The sequence below is a fragment of the Nicotiana sylvestris genome, chromosome 12, assembly GCF_000393655.2.
Source record: "Nicotiana sylvestris chromosome 12, ASM39365v2, whole genome shotgun sequence".
NCBI classification, from domain to species: Eukaryota; Viridiplantae; Streptophyta; class Magnoliopsida; order Solanales; family Solanaceae; genus Nicotiana; species Nicotiana sylvestris.
Window position 1 is genome coordinate 77,928,385 of NC_091068.1, and position 25,539 is coordinate 77,953,923.

Below are 25,539 nucleotides of genomic sequence, written 5' to 3' on the forward strand. Positions count from 1 at the left end.
GGAAAGAAACAACGGAATCAGGGACATAAAGTGAAAACATCAAAGGGAAATAAAGGCCCCGCATTCACTTACGCCCGGCGTTCCACTTCTCAAGGAACGGCATCCCTTACACTGGGATCAAATCATACGTCCTCACCCGGATGAACCGACTCAACCATCCATCATCCCCAAATTCCTCAGTACATGCAAAAAGGGATCTCGGGGCTCGGCAGCAAAGCCTGATTAATCCCCCGCGAAGGAGACGAGGACTATACATCTGGATCAAATGATTCAAAGTGAAGCGCATTCCCTTCATCATGCCCGAGTAATGCCTAATCATATATACCACGCACCAGAACGAAGGATGAATCTGACCCAAAGTCACCTGGTAACTCCGGCAAAATTCAAGAATCACCGGGTCAATCGAGGACAAAGACGGTCCAACCGGCCCCAAAGTGAATGTATAGGTGTACACGCTCAGAAAACCGGCCCTGTGAGCAGTGATGTCTTCATCCTGAGCAGGAATCTCCACAAGCACGGCATCCCCCCAGCAACAATCGGCCCTCACTCTCTCGACATCTGTTATGGAGCAGACATATCGAGTTACCGGCTCGCGGCTCCCTGACTTCGAGGAGGGTCTCTTAACCCTGAAATCTGATGTCATCGCAAAAGGCCCTGGGACATATTCCTCGATGCGAGGCGGAGCGGTCACTTCACCTTGGGAAAGGAACGAAGAAGACGAGCCCGCGATCTCCTCAGAAATAGCAGTTGAAGTATTCGCCATCCTTGAGAAAGTCCAAGAGAATAAGAAAGGGAGGGGAGTCACGCTCCTAAAAAGAGAAGCGAAAGTCAAGGGAAAACAAACTTCACTATAGGGTTCTGGGTGCAAGATAAGACTCGAAAGGGGAGAGGCGAATATTTATAAGAACATCATGGGTACATTAAAGGAGGCTAACCGCTCTGGTCAATGTTGAAATCCGCAGTAATGACACACATTGCATGCGCTGGCGGCCCATAGCCGCTCGCAAAGACGCCGCAGGAAGCAAGAGTTCAGAACCGTTTCTCATCGCTTTGCGTCGCCCTTACTTTGGAAAACGCGGAGACTATCTGTGTACGGTAAATCTGGGGGGCCGGATTCCCCGACATAGGGCTATCTCGCGGTCATGACCTTCTAAGCTCGAAGATAAGGTCAAGACTCACCCTCAAGGTTCGCCTCAAACTGATCCGGAAAGTGTTGCATTTCGACTAATACAACATGCTGTAACAACCAAGGGGGAAGTTCCCGAATCACACGACTCGACCTGACAAAGGCCGGCCTATCCAGAGCCTGTGCTGAGGCATCACATCAAGCCATCCCATCTCCGTACTTTACGTTTTGTCTCCACACGTTTATGATCGAGTCGCTCCTCATATATAAAAAAGGCTCGCCCTACCTTGTAAAGCAAGTTGCTCCATTTCTCCACAAGTGCAATAATATCTTTCTCTCTCTTTTCTTCTAAGTCATTTGTTTTTATTGGCCCGAGGCCACCTCGCATCTATTGTTTCTTATTTGTTCTGCCCGTCTAGCTATACATTGGCCATAAAGAGCCTTACTTAATCGTATTTCTGCTTGTTATCCCTTCCCCGACTGTCCCCGATAGCTCGATCCCGGCTCAAACCTCGGCCCCGAGGCCTCCATCGATCTACTCTGCGTTCGGACAACAGGCCCCTTCGGTTAGCTTACTGTTTCGTCTTAACTCGTATCTTATCTTTACACTTAGCATTTCTGGCATCGACTGCCCTAAAAACTAGCTTGGGAATAGATCACATATTTTTAGAATCTCATTTACAAATTTAATTGTTGTTACTATTTTCACGGTAAACAATTTCTTTTTTTGATGTAATGACTATTTATTTCAACTGTGTATTTTTACCTTTTTAGGTAAAATCTGTAAAAAAAAATATTTTTAGAGCACCGTAATTTAGAGCTATATAAAAAATTATACCCAAAATTATTAATTTCAAACTATGTATTTTTTATAACTTTTTTGATGACTTGACTATTTATTTCAATTGTATAAATCTTTATTTCAGATCAAATTCAAAAAAAAAAAGATTTAACTAAACTTTATTATTTTTTGCAAAATAAAAATATTTAGCCTAAATAATGTAGTTCTATCCAAGTTTTATTATAAATTATATTCGAAAAGAATTATCTAAAAAAGTAATATTCTTAAAAAGGTAAAAATATTTTTTATTTCCAAAAAAAAGGCATATATACAGAAAAATCCATGTGGCAGACGAGTGCACCCACACTTTTTGCCACATCACCGTCTAAGGGGGTAATGGCTCTCAAAAGGGCAAGTTGAGGGGGGTAGTTAAGACCGGGCATAGTTCGGGGAAGATACTAATAATTTAAGTCAAGTTTAGGGGTGGTTTAAGGTATTTTTGCCTACTTTATTTCTGCTTATCACTTCAAAGCTTTCAAAAAAAAAAACACAAATGAAACAGTAAATTATATACTAATACTATGTACAGTTATCTGAGATGTTAGTGTAATTAATCTTTTTACCTGTCTTTTGAAGTTTATTTCCCTTTCAAAGATAACGAGCCACTTTAAATCTTTAACTATAATACGATTATTTTAAGAAATTGAATATTTTCTTTGGTAAAAAACAAAAAAAAAAGGACTAGTTAAGCTAAAATCAATGGAAACGGTCTCCTGTTTTACAGTTTTACAGCACCACATTATCAAGGATTCACATTTCCTAAAATGTGTCAACATAATAGCCGATCAATGCGTGTGGGAATAATGCATTATTAATGTCTTGATTCACTTTCTTTCTCTACACAATGATGCCTTGCAGTGGACAAAGTCTACCGGCCACCTCTACCAAAATTCGTTTTTTCGATTTTTCTGTTAAACCAAAAACCAAACCATTAAAACCGACCACTGAACCGAACACCAAACTTGTTAAAACTATAAACCGCAAAACGATCGAATAAACCGAAAAATCAAAATTTTTGGTTCGGCCGATTTTTTCGGTTCGGTCGGTATTATGCCACCCCTAATTCTAGGGGTTTGAAGACCAGAAGGGTTCTTAAAGGCAGATTGTTCCTTGATTGCGGACCGTGAATGTATGTAAAGAGGTTGACGACTGAGTCTATGTTATGGATATGTTATTGTGGACATTTCGGGGGTCATCTACCTATTAAGGGAGGATCGAAATTTATTTGGAGGCCACTGGCAGGCCTAATAAGGATGTGTATTTTGCATTGGGTTGAATTTGTTTACTTAGCACGGCTATTGTTGAGGGGTGTCATTCGTCTAGGGTTGATCTTATTCGTGGCTGATATGTTTCATGTGTTACTCTTTTATGCCACAAGAGGTTGTGAGACTGTTGACTACTTACACACATACTGCAGTTCTGTTTCGACCTTATGAAGGAACTCGAGCGAGATGGCTTTTGCGGTATTGAATGGTTGGTGGTGCCTCGGTTATGGTCTTCCTATTGGTGGAATATTGTGCTATCCATTTCTTCATGGTTATGATCATGCGCTTCGCGTGATTGGTGTTGTTATACACGTGTTTGGTAAGTATGAGAAATTGGGCAATGGGTAATCCATGTGGACCGCCATTTGAATTAGGTCACGCATTGCAGCAAAGTTATGTTGAGATATAATGACCCGACCGATCATTTTGAGCATTTACATTCTATTTGGTGGTTTGAGGTCTTGAGTAGCTTCATATGATGTATTATGACTTGCGTGAATGGTCGGTCTTGGTTTTCGAGTGGTTCAAGATTAATTTGGAAGAATGATTCTCAATTTGGAATATTTAAGTTGAAAGAGACAACCAAGTTTGACTTTTGTATATTTCACCTCGGATCGAAGTTTTGATGGTTCTGTTAGGCCCGAATTGTGATTTTGGACTTAGGCATATGCCCAGATTTGCATTTGGTTTTAGAAGATTTTTGCTCTATTTGGCGAAAGTTGGCAATTTGAAAGTTTGGAGAGTACATTGGTTTGACCGGTTGTTGACTTCGATGTTATAAGGTTTAGATTTTTGTTCCGTGAGTTATAATAGGTTCTATATGTCATTTGGAACTTGTGTGCAAAATTTGAGGTGATTTTGAGTTGTTTAGACGTGTTCGGCATAAGTTATTGTGGCCCCGACGCCTTTAACTTCGATATGGCACCGATAATCCCAATTCCATCCGCAACTATGGAAGCTCCAACCTAGGGATGGGCATCGGTCGGTTCGGTTCGGTTATGAATATTATCGGTTATCGGTTTACAAATATCATAACACGATAACCAAACCGATAAGTTATTGGTTATCGGTTAATCGGTTATCGATCATTATCGGTTCGGTTATCGGTTTACCCGATAAGATAAAACAACTAAAACAGTTTCGCAATGTATAAAACTTTTTTGCTAAAACAATTTTATAAGATTTTAAGAACTGTTTTGCTAAAACTCTTTTCAGAACTGTTCTATTTCACAAGAATTTAAATTTACTGCAACATCCAATAAAATAAACACTAACCAAAGTTTATATCCTTCATTCTTCAACCCAAAATATATAAACAAAAATCCCAATATCAGTCAGTGATGAAAAAACAGAATATCAGTCATATTTTTACTTCGACACTTTCTGCAAACACAAGGGATCTAAATGAATAACAAATACAAGTTTATTAGTTATGAAATATAAATTTTATAATAACTGACACAAGATAACTTCGTAACAGCTCAACAATTAAAGCACACGACAAATCTCACTTCAGCTTTCAAACAAACTAAGAAAAATCCAGAGCCAGAATGCTTTCAAACAAACTAAGAAAAAGATGAAGATGAAGCAACTAAAATTTACACGAAGAATCAAGATGAAGCTGAAGAATGCAGCTGAGAAATGCGACTGAAGAGTGAAATGAAAATGCGACTGAAGAATCTGATTGATTTGAGAAATGAAGTGAAGATGCGACTGAAGAATGAAAGAAAGAAGCTGAGAAATGCGACTGACGCTGGCTTGAATCTTGACGGGCTGATTGGTGAGGGCGTGATGCGACTGACGCCGGCCTGAGTCTTGACAAGCTGATTGGTGAGGGCGTGAGGCGGAGAAACTGAGAAAGAATAGGGAAATTAAAGAGTGAACTATGAATTATGAAACCCTAGTATGTATATACTTAAGGGTAAACTAGTAAATTAGTTAATCCTTATTGGGTTATCGATTTTACCCAATAACAGAATTGCAAAATTGAGCCCGAACCGATAACCCAATAAAAAAAATTAATCTGTTACCAAACCGTTAACCCAATAACCCAATACCGATAACCCAATAAATAAATAACGGTTCGGGTTATCGGTTTTACCCGATATATGCCCACCCCTACTCCAACTCCTTCCCGAGACGGTTCCTCCGAAAATGGCGGTAAGCTTTGTGTTACATAGAGGTTCTTAGGGAGTGGATTTGTCGGGGCCAGAACAGGGGCGTACGCAGGATTTTTCATAAGTGGTGTCGACATTTAAAGTAGACAAAGAAATAAATATAGTAACGACATCATATTTTAAAAATAATTACCTTACTACAACTCTCCTCGACGAGTTTTCATATTTTGGAAGGTATTCATAATAACCGAATTAGGAATAAGACTAAATACATCCTTTTCTATATAAGGCACCAAACAACTACTAAAAAATTCATCATCCATTCGACTCCGCAAATCGGTCTTATCAACTTCATTGCCGAAAAAGTTCTCTCAACTGTAGCAGTAGCAACTGGCAAAAGCAAAGCAAATTTCACTAGTTGAAAAACAAGAGGATAAGTCCCATGCTTCTTTGTCTCCACTAGTTTTATGGAAAGATCACCAAGTCCCTTAAGACCAGAAAACCTTTTATCATGATCTCGGACATCAACAATGTAATTCTGAAGCTGAAAGCGAAGGTCAACCATTGAATATTTATCAAAATCATCAGGATATAACTTAGCTAATCTCAATATCTTCTCAATGTCAAAATTGGAAAAAAAAATAAGTGAGTTGGGTTCAAGCAAGCAACTCCAAGAAGCAAATCAGTTGTCACCTTACCAAAGCGATTATTGAGTTCTTGAAATTGCCAATCAATAATTTTACAAAATACCTCAACACGATAGTGCTGCGAAATAGTGTACTCAGAAACTCTACGACGTGATCTTCCAGGGATAACATAAAGCTCATCAAATTTGGGTATAAAAATATCATATTTTATACAGAATTTAGATACCTCATCAATAAGTGAATTCCAACCTTCTTTTCTCAATGTTTGCAAATGATCATTTGTCACTCCAACAAGTAGCATGGCATTTGCAATATCTTGCTCCTTCTTTTGAAAGGCTGCATTAAGCTCATTTATGATTTCTAAAACCGTACGCATCAAATGCAACGTGAAGACAACTTCAAATGTTAAACATGCTTTAAGATATCCCTTTGCCTTACATTTCTCTTCAAAACGTTCGTTAACAGCAATAGCATCAAGCGCATCAATAATAGGGCCAAACATAATAATAAAATTATTAAAGGATTTATAATGAGATCCCCATCGAGTATCACCAGCTCTAGCAAGACCCAATTCTTGATTCAAACCCTTACCAGTTTCAAGCTCCCCTTTACGTAATGCCTCTTCTATTTCTTCTGCTTGAGATTCACGAAGTTCATCTCTAAGCTTGAAAGAAGATCCCACCATATTCAATATATCGGAAAGCAATAATAAAAGTTCTTGTACTTGATCACATCTTCTAGAAATCGCAACAAGAGTTAATTGAAGTTGATGAGCAAAACAATGAATAGAATGAGCACCTCTACTTTCTTTTTGCATTAAGATCTTAAGACCATTTAAATCACCTTGCATGTTGCTTGCTCCATCATAACATTGTCTACGTATAGAAGATGGACTTAAAGAATGTTGAGCAAGTAAATTAACAATTTCGTTCCTTAGAGACAATGCAGAAGTATCACGAACATGAACAATACCCATAAATCGCTCAATCACGCTTCCCCTTCTATCAACGTAACGCGGAACAATAGTCATTTGCTCCTTACATGACACATCACGAGATTCATCAACTAAGATAGAAAAGTGATCATCATCTATATCCTTAATGATACTCTTAATTGTTTCCATCTTACATGCAGTGATAATATCCTTTTGAATAGATGGAGAAGTCAATTGGTTATTTTTTGGAGCTTTTTTAAACGCATCATCAATATTTTACATCGCTTTGCATACCATGTAAGAAGTTCAATATAATTACCTCTATTAAAAGATGACTCACATTCACGATGTCCCCGAAATGATAATCCTTGGTTCAAAAGATATCTTATCACATCAATTGCAGCTTTTAAACGAGTTCGGTATTCTAACTTTTGTTGTTCAGATTGTTTAGCAAGTGCACTTTGAATGGATTGATTTTGTCTCATCAAATCTTCACAATTCCTTCTTGACTGATTATGAATGTTGTTTGGTCCACTAATATGCACGACAAATCTATCCTTCTTGTTCCAACTTGTAAACTCTATGCTTGAAAATACATCTCCTCCCCCTTGATTAATACATTCATCTTGAAACAAATAACAATAGAAGCAATATGCCGCATCTTTTGTTATGCTATACTCCAACCAATCGTACTCAACAAACCATCGAGGATTAAAGCGGTGCAATTGCCCATAAAAATTTCTTTGAGGGAAATTGTGATTTCGAGATCGGCAAGGACCTTGTTGAATATATCTTCTTCTTACTGCATCACGATCATTTAGATGATATTTTCGAATTGCTAATCTTTTAGCCGAATTAGTCTCTAAAGAATCCAAATTAACTACTTCACTTTGTGGACGTTGTTCTGACTCATCGGTCGTTTCTTCCAAGTTAGATGAACTTTGAGATGTTGATCCGTGTTTTGAAGGCTCGGAAGGTACTACAGAATAAAATCTCTTCATTGGAATTTAAGCTGAATTATAAATCAAAACATCAATTAGATAACCCTATAAATTGCACAAAAATTAACTCAAAAAGAAAAGTAATATATGTTTGAAGAAATTCCAATTAGAAAAGAAAAAAAAAAAGAGAAAAACTAAAAGTAGTAGAACAACTCAAGGCAAGCAATTTCGGCGATTTCAATGACTATATTTTTCCAAAAAGTAGGTCTAAAATAATTGAGTTCCAATTGTATTTTATATTGTTTATTATCCTTTTCCTACACAAAAAAGTAGTTTAGTTATCTTTTTCCCTACACAATTTGGATGAGTAATTGTATCCTACAATGCATCTAATTCTAATTAATATAAAAAAAGTACGCTGCTTCTGGAAAAAGAGAAACGTGTTGCTTGAAAATTTAAAGGAAAGGAACGAAGCTGCTGAGCTTCGAACTCCCGACCTCTGCCTCACATTTCAGGGAATTAACCCATGAACCAATTAGCTTGCTTTGACCTAGTGGTGTCATTTTATTTTACTTGTACGCGTTTTTTCTTTAGCAGATTACTGCTATAAATATATTTAATAAAAAAAATTGACTAATTTAACCAGGGTAAATCCGCCCCTGGGCCGGAAAAGATGCCATCCTCAAGTTGTAGTGATATCGAGCTGTATTCTCCGGGTAAGATCTTTTTATTACACTAAGTCTTGCATTTTTCTTTGATTTCAATGTTCAAGTGATTTTCCCTTTGTTCATCCAGGCCCACGTGATGTCTTTCTAGATTTCAGAGCGGATCAGTCGTTATGATGGGGAGAATTTGGAGTTGAGGGGTCTTGTGGAAGCCGGCAAAGTCAAGGTTGAGAAAGAGCATTTCGATAGGACGACTCATAATTCTCGACTTAAGAAGATGGAGGAGGAGCTAGAGCGAATGAAGTTTGAGCTTTCTTAGTCTACTGAGAGGGGTTTTTCAGCTAGAGCGAATGGAGGAGGGCTGATATGCCAAACATTCTTTCTGGGTAGAACAAAAGAAAGATTGCAAGGTTATACCTTGGTGTAAGATTGCAAAAGATGCGTCCTTGGTGTAGGATTGCAAGGTTATACCAAAGAAGCTAAAACCACCCAACATACATAGGTTATCCTAGGTGTGATCCAAAAGAGTTGAGAGAAAAAGATTAGTTTCACATTCAACCAACCAGGGTAGCTGGTGGTGTATACATTAGGAGAAACAAATGAAGTACGTACCTTTTTGTAAACAACTACTGAAGCCATAAACCTAAGACTTGGAACCTAATAAAGATATCTTAGACGAATCTATGGTTGTGAAAACGGAGGTGCAAATGATTGGCTAAGAGAAGCAAGAATGGTTTGGGTATCTACTAATATTCTTTTGTTTGGTGTTATAGTCCCTGTTAATCTCACTCAATTACTAAACAATCTTAGAAAGAATAAATCTTCTGAAATTGGCTAATCTCAACACAGCCAAATGTGCGATACAAGTCATCTGCAGCAGTAGGATAACCATTTTTGTTTTCTTGTATGTAAGTTATTAAGGTTTTAATTTTTTTTTTTGAATTGGTAACTATTGTATATATTATAAATATCAGTACATAGGTTGCACTGAAAACCAAATTTACATGGGAAGGAATTGGAGATGTTCTAATTTGAGACCTAGCAAGATCCTAGTATGTCTATGATAGTCAATGTATCTTCTGTGTACATCTGTTTGCACCAAAAACAAAAAAGAAGAATACAATTGAGTTTGATCTTCTGCACTGGATTGCTTCTATCTTCAAAACATCTAGTGTTCCTTTCCCTCCAAACTGTCCACCAAATACAAGCCGGTACAGTCCTCCATCTGTCTCTACTAGTTGCTTCAGCTCCAGCTTCTTCCAGCTATAAAGGACATCTTTAAGCCTGTATGGCATTGACCATGAAATACCCCTAAGACTAATAAAGATTCTCCATAGTTGGTCTGTAATCTTGCAATGTAGAAACAAATGGGTGACAGTTTCTGCATTTTCCCCACACAGAAAACATCTTGAACACAGAGAAATTCCTCTTTTTATAAGATTATCCTGGGTTAAAACCGTCTCCTTTGCTAGTAGTCAAGTGAAGCAAGCTACCTTGTATGGAATTTTTGTTTTCCATATATGTTTCCAAGGCCATGTGTCTACCAGTTGGTTATTATGATTCAAAATCTTATATGCATCCTTCACTCGGTAAACCCCTCTGTTATGCCTCTTCCACCATATTGAATCCAAACCTTCCTGTAATCCTGTAAATGCTTCCAGCTCCTTGTAAAGGTCAGCTAATCTTGTTATCTCCCAGTCATTCAACTGTCTTCTTAGAGCGATTTCCCATCCTTGATGACTCCACATATCAGCCACTGTCTTATGCTGGTTTTGTGCTAAACCAAACATATCTGTGTATCTTTCCTTTAAGCTTCCAATTCCTAACCAGTTATCATTCCAAAATGATGTGTTCCTTCCGTTGTTCACTCTTATGGAGGAGTGATTCTTCATTATGGGCCAAAGTTCTCTGATGGATTTCCACACACTTACTCCATATGATGTTCTGACTTTTTTTGACACCCAGTTATTTTCCTCACCATACTTTGCTTTGATCACTTTGCCCCATAAAGATTGGGGTTCTTGAGAGTACTTCCATAACCATTTAATTCTAAGAGTCTTGCTTTGATTCTTCAAATTCCTTATCCCCAATCCACCTTGTTTTTTATCCATTGTGAGTGTCTTCCATTTAACTAAATGGAAGACCTTTTTCTCCTTGTTACCTTGCCAAAGGATAGATCTTCGGAGTTTGTCCAGTCTCTGTAAAATGCCTGCTGGAATTGGGAACAAAGACATCATGTAAGTAGGTAGTGAGTCTAATACTGAGTTGATTAGAACTAGCCTACCCCCCAATGATAGGTATTGTGATTTCCATCTTGACAACTTCTTCTCACACTTTTCTATGACTGAATTCCAGATTTCTTTTGATTTGGATCTTGCACCAAGAGGCATCCCAAGGTAAACCGTTGGTAGTGACCCAACTTCTCCTCCCAATATCTGTGTTAGTTGCTCCATGTTGTTAACTTCATTAATGGGAAAAATATTGCTCTTTCTCCAGTTAATGTGTAATCCTGAGACTCCCTAAAATAAAACTAAAATGATCCTTAAGAATCTAAGTTGATCTTTTTCAGCATCACAGAAGACTAGAGTATCATCAGCATATTGGAGATGTGTGATCTCTAGATTGTTAGCCCCACTCCTGTTTACCTCAAAACCTTTAACTCATCCACTGACTTTAGCCGTTTTGATCATGTTGTTCAATCCTTCCATGGCTATAATGAATAGAAATGGAGATAAAGGATCACCTTGTCTTAGACCTCTGTGTGAATGAAAATAACCTTTAGGACATCCATTTATGAGAACGGAGAATTTTACAGTAGATTTGCAAAATTTCATCCATCTAATCCATTTTTGCCCAAAACCCATTAGTTCTAACATTCTTAGTAGGAAGCTCCAGTTCACATGATCGTAGGCCTTCTCGATATCTAATTTGCATAAGATTCCAGGTTCTTTTTTTTTAATTCTTGAGTCCACAGCTTCGTTTGCAATCAACACTGCATCAATTATTTGTCTTCCTTTGATGAACGTCATTTGTTGAGCATCGACAATTTTCCCAACCACCCTCTTAAGTCTTTCAGTTTAAGACTTTTGAGAGCAGTTTGTAGAAGCTCCCTATCAGACTGATCGGTCTGAAATCTCTCAATTATTTCGCACCTGTCTTCTTTGGAATCAAAGTTATATATGTTGCATTGAAACTTTTCTCAAATATCTCCTGTGAATGGAAGTTGTTAAAGACCGCCATGATATCTTCCTTCAGAATGTCCCAACACTTTCTGAAAAAACCCATTGTGTATCCATCTGGACCTGGAGCCTTGTCACTTGCACACATCTTCAGACTTCTCAGCACTTCTTGTTCCTCAAAGTTACTCTGTAAAGACTCTCTTTCTGATTCAGAAATGCTTGAACTATTTTCGAAATTGACCGTTGGTCTCCACTGTTCAGGTTCTGTGTATAACTCCTTGTAGAATTCAGTGATCTCATTCTCTATTCTTTCTGGATCCTCGACTACTTCATGTCGAATCATTATTTGATCAATGTTGTTGTTTCTCTTGTGTGCATTTGCAGTGCGATGGAAAAATTTTGTATTCATGTCCCCTTCTTTGAGCCACAGAGCTCTTGATTTTTGTCTCCATGCAATTTCTTCATTCTTGAGTTGTTCCTCAATCTCCATCAGAGTAGTTGCTTTCCTCACTGATTCCTCCTCTGTCAGCGCTCTTAGTTGTTGTGTTGTCTCAAAATCTGCTAGTTGACTTAGCAATTTTGATTTTTGCAGTCCCAAATTACCTTCGTAACTTCTGCTCCATTCTTTTAGCTTGCCCTTGAGAGCTTTTAACTTGCAAGCTAAAATGTAATTCAGGTCTTCCTGAAAATTCGAAAGATATCCACCACTCTCTAATTCTGTCATCAAAACCTTCCACATTCAGCCACCAATTTTCAAACTTAAAGTATGATTTAGCTTGTTCCCACGCACCACAGTATAGAGCCATAGGTGAATGGTCTGAAATCAACCTTTGTTGGATAGTTTGTTTGATGTTTCTGAAGCTTACATCCCATTCTTCTGAAATGAGAAATCTATCAATTCTTGAAGCCGCTGTATGATTGTCCCCTTTGAACCAAGTATAGTTGCCTCCTTCAAGTCGAAGATCTATCAACTCCATATCTTCTATAAAATCCGAGAACTCCACCATCGCTCTGGACCTCCTTGAACATTCCCGTTTTTCAGAAGGGTACCTTGTAACGTTGAAATCGCCACAAACCGCCCAAGGGCCTTCCATCAATCCCCTCACTGCACCAATTTCTCTCCATACTTTTTTCCTTTCTATTCTACAATTTGGGGCGTACACTCCTGTTATGTGACATTGAAAATTCTGTAAAAGAGCGTCGAACTTGCAAGTCAAAGTGTATGCACCAGTCTGTAACACCTCCCCTTTCCATACTCTGCAATCCCATAATAACAAAATTCCCCCTCTCGTGCCACTAGCTTCTACACTTGCATACCTCACCTATCTACCACCCCATATTTGCCTGACTATTTCCTCGATATCCCCCTCCACTTTTGTCTCTTGCATGCATATAATGTCTGCCCTCCAATTCTGCACTTGACTTTTTATGATCTCCCTTTTCTTCTTATCGTTTAATCCCCTTACATTCCAGGAAATTACTTTGATCTTCATATTGAAATGATTGATAGATCTCTTCCCCTACTCCTTTTCCCGTCACTCTTAAATTTGACATCAAAAGAAGTTAACTCTTTTAATTCCAATGATCCTTTGAATCTTTGTTTCTTCACCTCCAACTATGTCTCCACCTTTCTTACCTGTCTGCAGCTGTCAATTTGCATTAACAACTCCAGTGCTTCTTCTTCATGGCCTTGAAAATCTACTCCAAACATTTTCCACAATTTGATCATATTTTGATGGACCCATAGTGTTGCATCCATGTCTTTATCCATTACTGGATTGTGTTGTTGAACTGCTATAGGATTCACCTCCTCAATTTCCCAATCTTGGATAGAGCTAAATTGCTTTAGATGTTCCAAAGCACTTCCAACATGATCATTCCCCATATTTGTGTTTATGCTTTGCTCCCCTGCCTTCTGTTCCAGTCTTGCTATCTCTACTCCACTTTCTGGTTGACTGCAACTGATAAGTGTTGCCTTTGGCACACTTTGAAGATTTTCATTGGGGATTGGATCCCCTGGAGAGGACTCTTTTGCCCCCAAGTAAGAAGGTCCTCCCATTTCCTCAATATAAGGCTTCAGCCTAATATCAACAGAAAACTCACACAAGAGATCATTAAAAATGACTTGTGCAGCTAAATCAGAGTCATACGATTTCAGCTCGTTGTTTGTCACTTTACTGCCCTGATTATCGAACTCGAGCCTTGTGCAAGTTGCCCACTTGCCTTTCCTTTATCAGTGATTTGCCATAAGGTGCACCCCAGTTGATTGTTCAAATCTCTCTCTATTTCAAAACATTGTTCGTTTTCTTGCGTCTTCAGCTCATATCTTGTCTGACTTTCAGCCCAGATTGGGATGAAAAATTTGATACCGTCTCTTTCAATCCCAACCTCATTGGGAATCTTTCTGCCATCACCAAAATTAAGGTTTTAATTTTGTAACAGATTAAAGCTTAGATGAGTGTTATTCCAAGATTTTAGAAATTGTCCTGCTCGTAGGCCATAGGCTGAGCCATCCACCATTGACAACTCACAACATGAATCAACAGATTTGCTTGAGAATTTTAGAACTCTAAGCATTGCCTCAAGAGTCAGGTCAATGTAGCTTTCTTTATTTCTTTCCTTATTCTTTTTCTCTTCTGGAGCCGTAACTACAGCTACGACTGAAAGTGAAATACTTATCACGCAAGCGCAGATACATTACTCTACCGCTAAATGTGAGTTCATATGATTTCCTGCTTATAATCTCGCTCGTGAAAGCTTCTTTCAGGACCATCTTTAAAATTAGCCATCTCAGCTCTAGTGAAACGATGTTAATGTCCTCCAAGGACACAACAATACGACACAGATGGAAACATCAAATTTTCCCTGTCACAAGTCTTCAAACATCTTAAGGATACTGACCCAGAATTTCGACAAGAAAGCTCCCATCTCAACAAAAACTATATCCATGTACACATTAGTCACATTCGCTTTGACAATTACAAAGATCTGAAATAATACAAGAATGTCAGTTTTTCACATTAACTGCACCAGCGTGAACTCCATCATTATTATAGGCCATATTTCAAGCGAAGTGCACCGAGGGTTGCAGAGTGCTCCTCGGCTCCCTTACAGAAAACCTCATCCCATATCTTGACAAGTTCTGTTTAACATGCAGAAATAAGTAAAACTAAATTGTAATACGCAACTTAAATTCAATGCACCGGGTACTCTCATCTAGCCCAAGAAGATATAAAGAGGAATTCATGAAGATAAGTGAATTATGCAGGAAAATAATGTTCCATGATGATGTTCCGTAGCATGTGTCTCACACTGCTACACTTCATCTCTTCATTAAGTAGTGGAATGATGTGGATCATTGTTATGCAAGGGCTTTATTGCTTACATCAGTACAAAGTATAACATGTAATTACACGAAATAAAAATGCAAACCATATATACTCGAGATATACCAGCTTTATCAGTGGATGAAAGGCACATGATGATCATGTCGAACCTTGGGACCTTTGTAAGATTTTCCAGGTATCTAATTGCTAAATCCATATCTTCACTGGTGAATAGAAGGAGAGCAAACATGTCAAGATTAACTATCTGCAAACTCTACTTGAAGATTCCACCTAAATGTACCCCATACTTACATGGAAAATGTGGCAACGCATCTTACAATGTCCATGAGCATCGGAGCAGACAAGGCATTTTTAAATATTTGGGGTAACATTGAAGGTGAAGTGACCTGAACAGAGAAAGCAGGTCTAGATTACTGAAACAGGTGAGAAATGGAAAAGTCGTCTGACTGTTTTAACACAGATTTGACCAACAAATACAAAGAATAAAAGAAGACGAGACAGTAAGTTATACCTTCAATAAATGAGTTTGCAGATCACGATCACCAGAAAGTCCTCGCCAAGAAACCTCAAACTGATACGCTGAATTTGGTGGTGCAATATTTTTTGCAGCTTCGGCCTTGGCAAGACTAGCTGCTCGAGCAGCAAGCTCTTGGACAGATTCCTTGAGTTCTTGCTTGCTATTTTTGTGAGGTCTCTGCAAAAAATAAGTGATAAGTGACACCAGGGTTATGTGCATGATAAGAATATTAGCATAACAACAAAGACAGAATAATAGTGTGATATTGCATGTAAATGAAGTACAGATGGTCATTAAAATACTTTCAGATAGTCATAAATAAATTCAGACACTTGGAGGTACTAACATTCAAAGTTACACCATATGTGAAACTTCAGTAAGGAATATTATTCTTGAATTCTTACTTAAAACATAAAATACTCAAGGGCCTTTCAGAAAACATAAGCGAGATGAAACCTTAATATGATCTTAACGTTAGTTTGCAAAATAGTAGAACTACTATTATATAGCCCCGCCAAATACTTTCGACAAATTCCCTATGACGAGTGTTATGATTGTGCATACTTAGGTTGCTGAATATACATGGCCTGTTCTGAATGTGGTAGATGTTTCTTGAGAAGAAAAGTGCATAAGCTAGCAAGTGGAGATAGCTTTATGCATGGGAAAACAAACTGAACAAGCATCTGACTACAAATTAATCTTATGTTGGTGATCGTAATTGATAATGATTTGACTTATTCATTGTAAAAGAAAAGAAGAAATGATATTGGTTTAGTCGTTGACACCATGAAACCTGGATTATGAATACCACGGTGAAAAGGCTATGAGGCATGACCACAAAGTTTTTGACAAATAACACTATATATATACTCTTAATAAACCTTTGGACACATAACATTATGCATGCTTATATGAACTAGAACCTTGTAATTATATTTTCGTGCCAGGGGGAAAGGGTTTGGGGAAGAGAGGTGGGGGGGGGGGGAGGGTTTGTTCGAAATATTCAACACAAATTGGATAAATCTCAAAACAGCCTCCCTATGTTCCACCCACAAAAAAGCACAGAAAGGAATAGTAGAAACAACTAAATCCAGGAGTAAAACCTTTGCAGGATTCAGGGTGGGAACGGTGGCAGAAGCATCTGAACCTTTGCTATTAATCTGCATATGAGTATCTTCAACTTCCATAGCAGTCCCAGGAACATCTCTACTACTTTCCTGGCACAGAATTTGGATGTCAAGGCATTGTGGATTGGCGAACACTAGTATTTGACTTAATTTTCACCACATCATAAAATATATTAGTGACCCGATAATCAATCTACTGTTAACATCATTTAAGAAGTCAAATTGCATGTTGAGATTACATTAAAGATATAACCCACATATTGAGATGCAGAATACCATGTCACTTTCACATGCTTCCACTCTTACTTATTCAGATAGGACAAAAATACACTACAGGCCGGGAATCTTCAAATTAACACATGAACCTCATTTTTACAACTCAGCTGTTTCTGTTTGATTTAACATAATATTTATATATTAGCGCCATATCTTTATTCATTAAAAGGAACATGAGAGCAAAATGATATTCGTAAAATTTTTGGGTCTTTTGGGCCTTAGTAGAATGCTTCAAAGATTTTTTTTTCCATTTTAGTGACAATTCCTATAGTTGCAAACAATTTAGCTCATGTGGCTATGTCTTTAGCTCGGGGGGTCTGTTAGCCCTCAACGACAACTAGTTTACTATGTATTTTACATAGTCATGGTAGTGATGAATCTCAAAAAGTAATAGGCAAAAATGAATAGCTCTAAAGATATAATTGAACAGTCTTATAATTGATATTCCATCTGTCCCAACTTAATTGTCCTATTACTTATTAGACTGTCCAAAAATGGTGTCTACTTTTAAAAAGAGAAAATTCTCCCTACATGCTTCAATAACTTCTCAATGTTCTGCCATAAGGATAGAGCCGCACAACCTAAATTATATTAGAGAAAGTTCAAATTCTCCAAAGAGTAAACTTTATCCCCACCAAAGACCTACTTATTTTACAACGAAATTTGACATCTAACTTGAGTACCATTATCTAAGATAGAAGATAAAAGATTGAAACAGGGGATTATTTTACATGTTAACAATCTATTATAGTTAATCATACTTTTAGAACCTGATAATGAATCACTCTGTGAGAAAAACATTTCAGGTTATTGTTTATATTAGGAAAAATTGCACAAATTTTATAACCCAATCACAATTCTATCAAGGATAATTGGAAATATGCATGAACTCCAATCATCATATAAAAGTTTCTTACGATCCTCATTCCTCTAAATCTTTCACGTCTCCCCACATCAGTTTAACTTTAGTATGCTAAGTGCTTGAGTGTTATTTTCTCTTATTGAAAAGAGTGCTTGAATACCATTAAATAACTAGTAAAATCAATAATTTGTTAAGAAACTATTACAAGATAACAGTGAATTGGTTCATGCTTTTGCATTCAGATACTTAATGCTATCATGCTATCAAAATCCAATAATTCCCACTGATGCCCCAGGAATTGTTAATTATATGCATCTAATCATTCAAAAAACTTAAAGAGTATTCTGTTTATCCAAATTCTTTTCCTCTTAGCGTTAAATATAATCACAGGTGTGAACTTTACAGAGTCAAAATGGAAAAGAAAATTAAATGCAACAGTTTAGAATGACAACCTTGGCAGGAATTTTCCGAACTTCAGCCACCTTTTGAGAACTACCTACAGATTGGATCACAGGGCCAGTTTTATTTGTCTTTCCAGTGTTTTGAGCCCCTTGTGCAGAAACTCCTGTTGCTCCTGATACTCTTTTAAGAATCTCCTACAAGGTTGATTAAATTGATTACTAAATAATCCGCGATCAATGCATAAAAGAAACAAACACAATGTCAAAACAAATTATACAGCCTCTGAAAGGGAACAAGAGATCTAGCAAGAGATGATGCTCCACACTAAAGTATCATGGTGCAATCAAGGAAAAATAAACAATAGATCTACAGTGCATGCAAACAGAGCTTTATCAGTTAGCTTGCACTATTTCCTCCCACATTATATGTGCACAAACAGCGCTATTTCCCATTAACCAGATTACCATCCATGATAAGCCTACATGAAGCAGACATTTTGGCTGGTAAACTGGAATTATAATACTTCAAAAGGTGAAGTGATTGTAAAAGAATGGTATAGCTGTGACTTCAGTTTTACCACCAGTCCCTATTCCTCATTTCATCAAGGAAAATATTGTGTAAGACCAGTGTTATCAAAGGCGAAAAGCGCAAAAAAGCTCTAAAGTCCATGGGGGCTTTAAGCGCAAAGCGCAACTAAAGCGTGGGTTTTAATGAAAAAAAGCGCAACTGGAGAAAGTAAAGGTATGTATATGTAATCCAAGACTAATAATTATAAGCATGAATAACAAATATGGGAACAAAGAAATTGAAAAAAAATTACGATAAAGCGAAATATCAATTGTTTAATGTCGCCTTTTCAGGATTATACTTATTGGCAAGGAAAAGTATGTCTTAGAGCCTTGATGTGATACTAAAGTACCCACAAAGCGAGGCAAAGCGAGGCAAAGCGCTCAACATGTTTTGAGCCTCGCTTCAGGGCTTAAGCGCGCCTTTGACAACACTGTGTAAGACCCTTCAAAGGTCTATTGGAAACAATCTCTCTATCCTCACAAGGTACGGGACCTAGGGGTAAAGTCTGCGTACACACTACCCTCCCCAGACCCCACGGTGTGGGATAATACTGGGTATATTGTTGTTGTTGTTGTAGCCTACAAGGGACTAGGACCATCACACGGTCCTAGCAGACATGCATCAAAGTATCTCCAAGAAAGAAATCATTGTAGATTATTACAAATGCAAAAAAATTTAAGAAGAAAAAAAAAAGATCGCATCTAGGCTAAGTAGAGTGATCACCTTCTCATACAGAGCCTTAACTTCTCCATACTGCTTCTTGATTTCTTGGTTCTGTGGCTCCAACCTCGAGGCAAATTCAGCATCTGTGCTGCCACCGTTGAATTAGACAAATATGGAAACCTGAATATGACAGTACCCCTTATGCTTAAATTTAGGTTAAAGTATACCTTCAATTGATTCTTTCAATTTTCCAAGTTCTTTCCTAGCAGTTGAACGGCGAGAATATGCTTTAATGTAGCGATCATCCAGATTCAAGGCCTCTGTGCAGTCGTTCTCTGCCTCTTGAAACCTAAATACAAGGAGATAAGACTGATACCAATTTTTCAAGTCTTAACTATACTTTAACTAAAAGAACAATGAAGTGCATTAAACTTGCCTTTTGAGTTTAAGATAAGCCATTGCTCTATTGGCATAAGCTACTGCAGTTGGTGAAAGTGCGATGCTTCTAGAATAGCAATCAATAGCTTCCTTGAACTTTTTCTGCTTAAAGAACTCATTACCCTGGGAATAGATAAAAGGCAGAGCACCAGCTATAATGGCCAAGCTTTCATTCCCCAAAAAAAGGAGAATAAATTTTAAGGATCAAATAATACCAGCTCTTTCTCTGAATTGGCGTCAATGTTACTCTCTTCTGACAACATTTCACTTGATAGATGGCTAGTTGGATTGTACTTTTTAGAATAATCATATGGACCAGCAGCACCTGAGATCAAGGTAGATTTGCCAACTCGTTGTGTCCCATTAACTTGAGGACCAGTAGGAAGTTCACTAGTATGGCTCCAGTCTTCTCTCTGTAAGGTAATTAGGAGAAAGAAAGAACGTTTAGGATTGAGAAGTCAACATAGACAAAATCATTTACAAACAACCCACAGCGCCACAATCCTCATGGATGATGCACGCATGATGTAACCTCTTCAAAGGAAACCAAAGGCAGAGTGTGCAGAAACATATTTTGATCTTAGCCAAATGACTGAGAAAGGTATAAACGGCTGCAGACACTTGAATCAATGCGATGTCCACAATTATTCTAGTTATTGACAGAAAAACCTAAAAAAATGTACTAAACAAAGTTAAACAATTTAAAACAGCAGATATCAGAATCAGAATCACAAACAAAAGGTGCACCTCTAAAGAGGATTACACATATCACTCAAAGATCCCCTAGAAGTGCCACACACAAACAGATGAAAATTGACTCAGAACATAGGGGAAGATAAAATGACGTGTCACACACCAAAAAAAAGTGAATCACCACTGCATAATTCCAATTAATTAAAGCATCATTTAAAAATACACGTTACCAGTACATATCAAGAGGTAGGTTTTGAAATAAGTGATTACCAACTTCTCTTTGCCACGAGCCTGCGATTTCATCTTTTTGTCTTTATCCTTCAATGATAGTTCCCAATCCTGTAAGTTATTCAAGAGCCCCTGCATGTCCTGGTCAGCCAGATAATGCCAGTAAAACCACAAACCAGATAATATCGAGCAAATGAATCCCTAAAATTACAAACAGGTCACTCACATGAAACATTTGAAAAAAAAAAAAAAGTAAGAGACTAGCATGTGTGCACGTGTGGGTGGAAGATAAAGAATCAAATGCAGAGCAGACGATTAAAACCCCTTTGAAACACACATGAACATTAGTTAACTCAGAGAGGTAGACGTCTAGATATTGAGATGCACCTGAAAGGTTTAGGATCAGAGGCGGATCTAGGATTAGAAGGTTCCGGGTGCCATATTATTTTATACGTAGACGTATTATAATTTATACGGTCCAAATGGGAAAAATATTTAGTCGGTTTGATCAACTTTGTGCTTCAGTTCGAGCTATCCATCTTTTCAATTTATATAGATAAATATATCGAATGAAAAAAATTTATAACTTAGCGTACAACGTACATCATAAAATTTTCAGCAGTAATACCAATATCATAAAATTTCTTCTACAAGAAAAGTACAAAAAGACAACCACTTCTTTCATCTTTGACACCTGGAAATATCTTCCAGTTAACAAAATACTACCATAATCAGTTGGTCACTACAACTAATATTTAAGACATACATAATTCTTTCATCCTTGAATAAACAAAAACACACATATACATCATTCATTTACAATTGTCCTCGACGAGTTTTCATAGTTTGAAAACGGTCAATGATAGTAATTACTTACCTTTTCAAAAATCATACAAAAGCTAATACAATCAGAGATTCAAGAGAACAATATGCACAATAACACAATAAAGTATAATCGGAACAGAGAAAAAATTTAAATCTGAATTGAATAAAAGGAAAACAAGGGAGAAAATGAAAGGGTCAAAGGGGTATAGTAACCTGTAAGTCTATACTATTAAATATTAACAATACCACCAAAAATATTTTATTTTCAGAGAAACCCAACATAAAATTAAAAAAAAATAAAAATCAAAATAAGAGAGATATGCAGTCAAATTACAAAGCAGTGGTGCAGCAACAAGGTGAGGTGCGATGGAAAAGTGGACGCCAAATGGTGGTGGCCGGCTGCCGGTGAGTGACGGACTGAAAAGGTGAAAATCCAAGAGTCCCCAAGTTTGGGACAGCAGCACCGTAGCATAGAAGGGTTTTGGGTGGGAAAATTTTTTGGGGAAATAAGGGAGCTTTTGTTATTTTAATGTATTCAAAAGAAAGCACAATAGAAATAGAAAAGTCAAACAATATTTAATAAGTCAAAAAGTATTAATAAAGTAAAACAAAGAATAAATAAAAAAGAAAACAAGTGAACTGTTTGTACACCTCACAATAATTGTCCAATAGTACTAATAAAAGTTCCAAAAACTATATGGTTGCACTGGTCTCGAACTCTCGCTTCTAGGGAGTTATTTTCAGGCCTTCGCCATTGGCACCCAGTGGCTGTTTTGTTCATTAGGGTGCCATTTTATTATATGTACAATATTTCCTCTACACTTATAGATATATACACAGAGTTCCGACCGAGGTCTGCGGGTGGCGGCGCACCCCCTCGGCTCTATGTAGATCCGCCTCTGTTTGGGATGTGTGTCAACCAAAAAAAAAACCTTAAGAGAAAGGGCAAAACTAAAATTTGATTGTCAGCTAACCAGAGCATGTTTAATAAACTGTATTGCCAGTTAAAATCTTTTTTGCTAGCTTCAACTATGATCACCCCCAGCAGAACAGACAAAGTATGTACACATGATACATGAAACGTGACTTGAGGTACTTCAGGATAGAGTAAAAACCCAAATTCTTCTCACTGCTTAGTTTGCTGCATTTTCACAAGGAATTTCTCTTGGATGGTAAATCAAGTCAATTCAAAAATACAACCTAAAATTGAGAAGTAAATAAAAGAGCTTCTAGATACATTTTCTAATTTAGAAGAATGAACTTGAAATCACTCATTATATAACGTCACAGACAGGAAGAGAAATCTCACCGCGTCCGAACTGTGAATGGTACTACTAAGGGTCACATAAAATTGTCATAATACAGGTATTTGAATTAATGTGTTTGCTTCTGCCAGCTTCTATTATAATTTGATCCTACCTGCTCTATCCTTCACAGCATCACTGAGAATATTGACATAACATATTTTTGTGATAAATCGATACATACATAAATATTTGACATGACATTCTTTTGTGATAAATCAATCTATACATGAAAAATATCAGGTGTCATATTTACAAGAGTAGACATAACTATTCTGCCTCAAGCCTAACCAAAAAGGAATCAGACTACACAAGCAAGAGTTTCATGCTTGCACACCAAATACAAATTAGATAAAAGAGAACTCTTTACACAATCATATGACTCCCGTCTCCATCTCAGGTTAATTTGGTATGACGGAAAATATTTTTAGAAAAAAACTTATTTTCTGGTAATTGGTTTCTACCAAAATGGAGAAAATGACTTCCCTCAATTTGGGGGAAGTCATTTTCCTTTCCAATTATCTCAACTATTAACTTCATCGCACTAATTTATGTTTAACCAATTTGATCAAGCTTTAATACTAAAGTTTTTTCTCAAAACACTATCCGGTTTGCTAATATTATTATTAATTTTTAATAAATGTTTTTTTTTTTCAGAACACCTCCGATCAGCATCGAAAACGTTTTCCAGGAAAAACATTCTCCAGAAACTAAGTCTTTTTCCAGAAAACATTTTCAGAAAAAAAAAACATCCATCATCATAAACACACCCCTAAGTTTCTGTCCATTTCTTTTACTCCAAAAGACACAATAAGGTGTAGTCTTTCACAGCTTGAGGCATGGGCAAAACCACCTCTAAAATGCATAATGGCTCCCTCACCCCCATCTCTTTCTTTATGCCACTAACCGCACCCCACCCTCGACCACCAAAGAAAAGCAACAATCATACCCTTATACAGAACCAACCCCAGTTTTCTGTAGCAGATGTAAATGTTTCAGCTACCGTCCGTGCTTGCCTTAACTATTGCTACCACTATAGTCTATTAGTCTTTTGCGGGCCAATGACATCCTTCTATAGTTTTGTCTAAGAAATAATCTTTCTTGGTGCATCGCTCTCCAAGCTTAGTTCAAGCGGCAAAGGTTGAGGGACTTGTGACAGGTCACAGGTTCGAGCCTTGCTACATGGAAACTAAGCCTGGTATTTAAGGGGAGAAGAAAAGAGAGTCGGTCCCCTTATCCAAGTTTTGAATGCAGTGGTTGGCCCTAAGGGCTAGCCCCAAACAGATTTCTCGGTCATAAAACAATCTTTCTTAGTGCATTTTTGTTTTTCTACCAAACAAATCCCAGAAATTAAACTCTCTACTCGCCAATAAAAACAGAGTTGACAAACAATATTTATTCCCTGAGTTTTGTTTAGTAGTACACACATAACTACTTCTAGTTTCAGCAAGAGTTCAGTAAAAAAATTTGCAGACTTAAAATCCAAGAGCGAAACCATGTGGAACAAAGCTTCAACCATCAATAAAACCCGGAATTCAGAATTTAATTTCCATTTTAATAAGCTCCGCTATAGGAGTAAGATAGCGGTATGAAATAGTAGAAGGCAGTTTCAGTTTATAAATAAATAAATAATACAACGAGAGAGAGAGAGAGAGAGAATACCTGAAATTGATCGCGAGTGTGCTTGCCTGGAACCCTCGCCATTGACGTCGAGCCTTGAGGATTCTCTAGATGTTTCCGGAGGGAACTCTAAACTCTTCTCCTGATTTTTTCTATATAAAGTTTGTTTCAGTTCAAAGAGTTGAAAGTGATAGAGACTCGAGAAGAATGGGGCACAATGATCCCTAAGTCTTGAATAAAATAAAAGATTTTGACCAAGTTTTGGTAATTAGGGGATAATTAAAAAATTTGGATTTGAACTATAATTATTAAAAACTTATTAGTAGATATTAAAACTTCAACAATTATAAGTGACTCACTTCTTCATTTTTTTTTTGTCATTTTTTTGGTAAACCAAATACTTAATTAAATAATAATAACATAGCAAACGTGTTTGTAGGGCTGTCCAAGTGGCCAACATTATTAGTTAGAGTGTCATTAATATTATAGCATAGTTTTCCTACTAAATGTAGTTCCCAAGATGTCTGACCATATTGCATCGTTAGCAAACACCGGAATAACTATCAAAATCCATGTCTTGTCAAAAGCTTCATTTTGCTCCCTCTTTAGCTAGAAGGTCGGTCACCTGGTTATGCTCCCTGAAGTTATGGCTGATCTGGGTTCCCCAGTCGATCCATCAAAGACCTGTATTTAGAGATAATAGGATTGTAAGGCAAATGATAAGCATTTAATATTTTAATAACTTCCATTGAATCAGTGTTATTGGTCAAAGGAGTTAGATTGTGTTTTACTGCTAATCTAAGGCCTTGGAATAAAGCGCTTAATTCTTCGAGGTTGTTAGTGATGTTAGGAAAGCCTTTCATGAAACCAATAACCTAGTTGTCTGAATGGTTCTTGATTACACTTCCCATATCCCATGTCCTTGGGTTCCCAAAGGAGGAAGAGTCAGTAT

General features: G+C 37.3%; 2 protein-coding genes and 1 long non-coding RNA gene across 7 annotated transcripts; 1 reads left to right on the forward strand and 2 right to left on the reverse strand.

Moving 5' to 3' along the window:
* Positions 1-4,600: 4,600 nt before the first annotated feature.
* On the reverse strand, positions 4,601-7,931 carry LOC104227241 (uncharacterized). The gene is made up of 5 exons (XM_070163930.1): positions 7,183-7,931; positions 6,100-7,102; positions 5,700-5,962; positions 4,835-5,084; positions 4,601-4,615 (listed from the first exon to the last, which is right to left on the reverse strand). Exons 1-5 carry the CDS (start codon positions 7,929-7,931, stop codon positions 4,601-4,603), a joined length of 2,280 nt encoding a protein of 759 aa, XP_070020031.1.
* Positions 7,932-8,517: 586 nt separating this feature from the next.
* Positions 8,518-9,577, forward strand: LOC138884292 (uncharacterized). The gene is made up of 2 exons (XR_011404457.1): positions 8,518-8,587; positions 8,667-9,577. It is a non-coding gene; the product is annotated as an uncharacterized lncRNA (long non-coding RNA).
* A 4,975-nt stretch (positions 9,578-14,552) lies between these two features.
* LOC104218495 (uncharacterized) lies at positions 14,553-24,818 on the reverse strand. 5 transcript variants are annotated; one of them, XM_009769029.2, is made up of 13 exons: positions 24,630-24,743; positions 22,973-23,105; positions 20,881-20,979; positions 20,133-20,330; positions 19,916-20,040; positions 19,707-19,828; positions 19,540-19,622; positions 18,297-18,440; positions 16,683-16,796; positions 15,574-15,756; positions 15,354-15,448; positions 15,168-15,265; positions 14,553-14,857 (listed from the first exon to the last, which is right to left on the reverse strand). In XM_009769029.2, exons 3-13 carry the CDS (start codon positions 20,974-20,976, stop codon positions 14,766-14,768), a joined length of 1,350 nt encoding a protein of 449 aa, XP_009767331.1. In that variant the 5' UTR covers positions 20,977-20,979; positions 22,973-23,105; positions 24,630-24,743; the 3' UTR covers positions 14,553-14,765. The 5 variants fall into 5 exon arrangements, with proteins under 5 accessions (XP_009767331.1, XP_009767310.1, XP_009767318.1 ...); XM_009769008.2 differs by lacking the exon at positions 22,973-23,105 and having other exon boundaries at positions 24,630-24,818; XM_009769016.2 differs by lacking the exon at positions 22,973-23,105 and having other exon boundaries at positions 20,881-20,970; positions 24,630-24,774.
* Between the last annotated feature and the right edge of the window lie 721 nt (positions 24,819-25,539).